The 6,870-nt window shown below is 43.5% G+C and overlaps 1 protein-coding gene across 8 annotated transcripts in view; it reads left to right on the top strand.

The window, feature by feature from the left end:
* The first annotated feature begins 507 nt into the window (after positions 1 to 507).
* Positions 508 to 6,870, top strand: part of LOC108413830 — a 20,547-nt gene continuing 14,184 nt past the window's right edge. For 5 of the 8 annotated variants that reach the window (XM_037533252.1, XM_017686513.2, XM_017686509.2 and 2 more), the window contains exons 1-5: positions 508 to 657; positions 1,935 to 2,018; positions 2,098 to 2,166; positions 3,707 to 3,775; positions 3,869 to 3,940. In XM_037533252.1, the coding sequence (XP_037389149.1) occupies positions 1,971 to 2,018; positions 2,098 to 2,166; positions 3,707 to 3,775; positions 3,869 to 3,940 (258 nt within the window). In that variant the 5' untranslated portion in view covers positions 508 to 657; positions 1,935 to 1,970. The remainder of the gene's footprint in view (positions 658 to 1,934; positions 2,019 to 2,097; positions 2,167 to 3,706; positions 3,776 to 3,868; positions 3,941 to 6,870) is intronic. The other 3 variants (XM_037533253.1, XM_037533249.1, XM_037533238.1) reach the window with 2 other exon arrangements.

Below are 6,870 nucleotides of genomic sequence, written 5' to 3'. Positions count from 1 at the left end.
CTTTATTGATCAGGACATTACTGATCATGCTTTATTGATCAGGAAATTACTGATCATTACTTTATTGATCAGGACATTACTGATCATACTTTATTGATCAGGACATTACTGATCATACTTTATTGATCAGTACTTTCAGTGCTTTATTCTTTATCAATCTGTATTGTGTAAGAAATCAAAACCACAGCGTGTCATTATAATTCTGAACAAATGTTGCATTAATTTAAATGCATTCTAACATTATTTAAAGGTCAAAAAAATAATTTAAATATACAGCAGACAGGCAGCATGTCAGATTAAGGAAATGAAGAAAAGTGGTCAAAGTATTAAAAAGTAATATTGCAAAGTATTTTGAAATAAAATAAATCAAGTAAAAAGTGTGATAAACCCTCGGAAAGTTTCCTTTAGCGCTGCTGGATCAGGAACAGTGGGAGGGAGAGTCTTATTTCTGTGAACGCAGCGTGACGTAGAGCGCAGTGATGAGACTCGGCCTGCAGGGGGCGCAGACACTCGAGCCGCGCCTGTGGGCAGCGCAGAGCTGGGCTGTGACTGTAACCCTGCGGTAACAGTAACTTACAGACCGTTTAATGTCGTTTATTCTCTTGTTAAACGGATTAAAGTCCGAGTCCGGGCAGGGCAGGGCCGGGCAGGGCTGAGGTGAGTTACTCCGGGTCTCTTCTCTCCTCCACAGCTCCACGAAAACGAGGCTCAGCTGTTTGTTTGTTGGTCCACAGTTCTAACTTGACTCGAAGTGGACCGAACCGGATTCAAACTGTCCCCGAGGTGCTTGTTTACTGGTTTTGAGTCGGTTTATGTGCCTACTTTCACATAAGGACTCAAAAGGCTTTTTCGCCAGCTTCTTTTTCCAATTTTCCGTTCCACCTTAAATAGTGCAGCCGTTACATTCTGGCGCCTGGGGCAGGCTCTGCCACCGCTGCACCATTTAAGGTGGAACGGAAAGTTCCAATAAAAAGACAGCACTCTTTAAAGAAGGAGGTTCTTTAGTAAAGGGAATGGTTCTTTTTAGAACACTGGGCTCTATATAGAACCATTTGGTGCTTAAATGGTTCTTTGCATGATGAAAAATGTGCTGTTTGTGGTTCTATATAGAACCGTTCCGGACATTGCTCAGTCCTGCACCAGCAGAACTCTTGTTGGTTATGTGGAGAACCATTTACAACACATTCTCCATCAATCAGAGGAACTATTTCACCATTCAAGCATGAAATGGGTCTATTTAGAACTCAAGGTTCTAGATAGAAGAATTCACTCTACTAGAGAATCCTTGAAGAACCGTCTTTGTAAAGAATGAGCTTTGTAGTGTGAGAGCAGTGAAAATGGCTTTAAATCCTGTGTGTTGGTGAATGCTCTGTATGACTGCTGTTAAAGGGGAACTCCACCGATCCACCAGAACCGTTCACAGTGGTGGTGATGGGAACCAGACGTCCCTCTAAAAGCTCCTACAGAAAGTTCCTACATGAGCTGGTTCTGAATTCACTGCCTGATGACTGAGACGCTGTTTTATGAGAGTTTAGAGAACTTCAACTCCATTCATGGTGGAGGGAGACATGCAGGGCGCTGTGCGGCAAAATAGTCCCCAAAGAAAACTCATTATTCCAGATTTTCCACTGTTTTCCATCATCGACATTCCATATAAGCTCAGAAGACTCGTGTAGGTTCTCTGGTGGTTCTGGATGGTAAATAAAATGTCTATAACTGTGTTCTAGTCATGGCGACGCCTGGTTCCTATCACCACCACTGTAAAGACGTCTGAACTACTTCACACCAAACCCTCTGGATCTCTGATTACGCCTCACACTCTGGATTGATACAGAAATTTTGGAAAACGTGGTGGAGTTCCCCTTTAAAGCGGTTAAAGCTGTTGAAGCCTGAAACCTGACGGTGTGTGTGAGTTTTCCTGTTACCTGTTTCAGCCTCGTCCTCTTTAACCTTCAGGGGAAAGGGCAGGAATGCTGGGTGGAGTCTTTAAATCGGCGCCCAGGCCCACTGATAAAGCGGTAAGTTACCTGGACAGGTGATTGTTGTGTACAGTGTGAGGTTAAGGAGTTTAATGCTGTGTTATGATCTGTATCGCAGGAGTCGCTGACAGCCGACAGAAACAGGTCCAACAACAACGAGAGCGTGTTCGGACACAGCAAAGCCAAGGTCAGAGTGCCGGAAATCTCCTTTAATTGATTAATAGTGTTAAATCACATCATCTGATCATCTAAACGATCTTTTACTGATAGAATGAAGGTGACGAGCGATGTTTAAACACTGCAGTTGCGCTTATTATTATTAGTTGCTGTAGACGCTGTAGACTGGGGGTTCAGTCCCTCCACCTGGGTAACCACCCTACACTACACCAATAAGAGTCCTTGGGCAAGACTCCTAACACCACCTTCACCTGCCTGTGTAAAACGATCAAACTGTAAGTCGCTCTGGAGAAGAGCGTCAGCCAAATACCGTAAATGTAAATAAATGTTATAATGGGAAAATCCAAAATCAGGGACAAGACAGTCCAGGGTCGACGAGAAACACGGGATAAACGCAACAGAAGCCGGAAAACACCAAACACTCCAAACGATACACTTCAAAAAGTGACTCTGAGCTGAAAGTGCAGTCATTTTGATGGTGATTCATTCCGTTGGTTATTATGAGTGAAAATAAACAATATTTACTCATAATAACGTGTCTCTGGCTGATGGACGGTCACAGGTGGATGAAATCACTTTGGATGGTGGATCAGAGTCTGAGGAGTGATCTGATTTTCAGTCATGTAGTATTGCAATTGTATCAGGATTTAGGATTTTTCCGGAGCCGAATTGCTCACCGATGCTGACCTCACAGCTTGATGATGTCATGCTTGCTAGTTAGGGGCGGGTCTGCTGAACGTCCTGATATCTGGCTCATGTTTGTATCTTAAAGCGTTCTGAAGTTATGAAGGCAAACTGTGGGTCTTAAGGGTTGAAGGGGAATTCCACCAATATTTCAAAATTTCTGCATGATTCAGTGGTTGTGATTTAAGTGAGACACACACACACATTTTCTCACTTCTCCTTCTGGGTCATGGGGGGGGCTGCTGCAGCCTATCCTCGTGGTCATCGGGCGGAATGTAGGATACACCCTGGACAGGTCGCCAGTCCATCGCAGGGCAGGCAGACAGACAGACAAACGCACACACCCAGGGGCAATTCAGCACGTCCAGTTAGCCTGACTGCATGTCGGGACTGGAGAACCCGGAGGAACCCCACGCAGACACTGGGAGAACATGCAGACTCCACACAGAGAGGACCCGGTCTCCCGGCCGGGGAATTGAACCCAGGCCCTTCTTGCTGTGAGGCGACAGCGCTACCGTGTCGCCCTCTGACTTAAACAGAGCAGTGTTTATTTATATATATATATGTGTGTTTTAAGCTACCTAGACGTTTACGTACAGACCTACGTACCTGAATAGGTTTTGGTTGTGTGTCTGAAGCTGTAGCAGAACCTGACATCACCTAAACATGAACAGTGCTCTTCATATAGTAAACGCATCATCAAACACCAGTCGAATCTAAGCATCAGCCCAACGCTGATGATATTGACTAAAGCCGATATCGGCCGATACCGATATGATTCTGACGCCATCGTTCATCTCTAGAAAATTCAGTGTTCCCCACAGATTTCTCTCGGTTTCTAATGTTTTTGTGCTTGCTCTAATCAGGAGAGCCTCTCGGTCGACAGAGGGCCGCTGGTCGGCGGCTCTGACCGCTCTGACCGCTCAGTGAGCAGCGTAAGTGTCTCCCGTCCCTGCAGTGCTGCTCCTTGCGCCTCCCTGTGGTTTGGTTTGTTCTCATTACTGCATGTCTGCTGTGCTTCATCTCAGGAGAACTCGGGTGTTCTGAGCGGCCTGTTGAGGAGATCGCCCAAACCCAGCCCAAAATCAGCACACGCACAGGTATGAAGACCATCCGCACACGTTCTGCACTCTAGAACTGGGTTCTGCTCGGCCTTTTCTTTCTTTCTGGGGATCAAACGCCGCTCCTGGCCGCGCGTGTCCCTGCAGTCGAATCTGTCAGTCGATTGAAATGTTAGAAACTACACTTAAAGACGGTTCTTCATGGGTTCCTTATAGGAATGATTCTATTTAGAACCATTTCATGCTAAAATGGTTCTGTGTGTGGTGAAATGGTTCTTCAGATTAGTGGCGAATGTGATGTATAAGGTTCTATATAGCACAAAAAAAGTCGGAAGAACCTTTTCAGCATGCAGAGAACCATTCCATTGCTTTTATGAAAGAACTCTGGAAGAACCTTCTATTTTTAACGGCATAGAACCTAATATTCAACCAATTTCCCAACAATGTAATATTTCATAAGAAAAAAGTAAAAAAACCCAATAATATAATACAAAATATAAACTGGTAATATAGTATATATGATCTGTAATTACAGTGTAGTTCCTCATCACTCTGTTAGAGTTTATTTACATTTTCAGGTTGACTGTGTGTAAAACTTTATTACATTGTTTAGAATTTATCACACGCTATATTTCCAAAAGTTTTCACTCCCCCATCCGAATCATTGAATTCAGGTGTTCCAGTCACTTCCATGGCCACAGGTGTATAAAGCCGAGCCCCTCGGCCTGCAGACTGCTTCTACAGACATTAGTGAAAGAATGGGTCGCTCTCAGGAGCTCAGTGAGTTCCAGCATGGTACCGTGATCGGACGCCACCTGTGCAGCAAGTCCAGTCGTGAAATTTCCTCACTACTAAATATTCCACAGTCCACTGTCAGTGGGATTATAACAAAGTGGAAGTGACTGGGAACGACAGCAGTGATATATATATATACATACACACACCCACCTACATATATATATACATAAACACTCTGTTGTTGTTGGGACAACATTTGAAAAAGGCCTTTTATGTTGTGTCAGAATTTCATGATGAACAGACCAACATAAAGGATAATAATAATAATAATAATGATAATAATAATGATAATAATGATAAGTTACATTAATATAACGCCTTTCACAAACCCCAGGTCACTTTAAATGCTGCAAAATGACTTTAAAACTAAAAGTTAAATTCATTTCTTTTACTCCTGTAAAAACGTTCCCTTTTGGATAAACAAGGTCGATGTCAGAACGAAACCTTGAACCTCTGTTTTTGCCATTTTTTGGGTTTTAACATAATTTGAAAATTATTGTTGGCCATGTGTGTGTGTGTATATATATATATATATATATATATATATATATATATATATAGAAAGAGAGAGAGAGAGAGACACACACACACACACACACACACACACACACACACACACACACACGCCTCATTTGAATACTGGAACTGAAGCGGCACTTCATTCAGAGTCTGTCTCTGAGCTGAAGCTCGTTAATGTCCGTGTAACGTACCACATTACATCATTTCTTGGTGAGAGCTGACGAGCCGTTTTCGTACAGCCGCCGCGCTCAGCTGGTACCTGAACTGAGAACACGCCGTTCCTTTATTTCAGTTCTCATCCCCTTTACATGTGGAACTGAAACCACAGGAATGCAGATGACGCTCCAGAAGCTGAGGCGGTTCGGATGTGTCTCTTCGTGTCTGTGGGTGTTTGAGGTGATGTCAGTCAGATCCGTCTCGGAGCGTGTTTGTGAGGACTGTGAGCCTCCGGGCTCTTAAAGCGTGACAGAACACGTCCAGATTAACAGCCGAGTGGGCCGTTCCTGCCCGGACGCGGTCACAAGACCTTGTGAAATGTTTCACAGGCTGCCGAATATTAATATACATGCGATGATGATATGCGTGCCAAAGGAAACAAGCGCCACCAAGTAGGACGTTTAGATCTGTCTCTATTGATTTTATTGGTAACGGTAAATTCATGACACGTACTCCAGGAATCAGGATTTTACAGACGTGAATTTACTGATTTTTTTTTTTCTTCAAAATTCCCTCGTAGCTCAGAGTGTGAGGTGGAATCGGTTTGGTGTGAAACGGTCCAGACGTCTTTACAGTGGTGGTGATGGGAACCAGGCGTCGCCATGACGACAACACAGATATAGACACTTTATTTACCATCCAGAACCACCAGAGAACCTACACGAGTCTTCTGAGCTTATATGGTATTCACTCTTAAAACGGATGTTTCTTCAGTGGTTCTGTCGTAAAGAAAATGGTTCTATATAGAACCTTGAACACTCAAAGAACCTTCTCCATTGCATTACTAAATGGGTTTTCAGGTTGATGGAGACTAGATGGCTCTATAAAGCATCTTCTTGAAAAGGGTTCTACGCAGCACCAGTGAGGGTTCTGTTATTGTTTACGATATCAAGCCTGTAACCCTTTTCAGAACTGTTCTAAATGGAACTATATAAAACACCTTCTCCATCAGTCTGAGGAACCTTTTACTGATGCAGAGACCTTTAATCATGGAAAGGGTTCTTTGAGTATTATTTTAACCCTTAAAGCATCTTTTTAGGACCGTATGCTGTGACATTTGTGCCAGAATCTTCTTAAAACCATCATAAAGCTCATCTCAGTCATCAGGCAGTGAATTCAGAACCAGTTCATGTAGGAACTTTCTGTAGGAGCTTTTAGAGGGACGTCTGGTTCCCATCACCACCACTGTGAGCAGCTCTGGCTTGGTAGGTTTACCAGAGGTACACCGCTCTGAATGACTTGACATGTCACATGTTAATGTGAAGTCGGAATGACTTTGTTTACAGCCTGCCTGTTTAGTTATAACGGCATTTTGAAAATGGGTGGAGTTTCCCTTTAACTGGACATAAACACGCCATGAATTGGCTTTGAGAGGTGGCAGAAGTTCACTGGAGGAAGCCCTTGACTCTGAGTTTAGAGTCTGATTTTATTGGTCT

This window comes from Pygocentrus nattereri, chromosome 2 (genome assembly GCF_015220715.1).
Source record: "Pygocentrus nattereri isolate fPygNat1 chromosome 2, fPygNat1.pri, whole genome shotgun sequence".
In the NCBI taxonomy this organism is placed as follows: Eukaryota; Metazoa; Chordata; class Actinopteri; order Characiformes; family Serrasalmidae; genus Pygocentrus; species Pygocentrus nattereri.
Note: the sequence above shows the minus strand (reverse complement) of the source record. Positions and strands in the feature narration are given on the sequence as shown.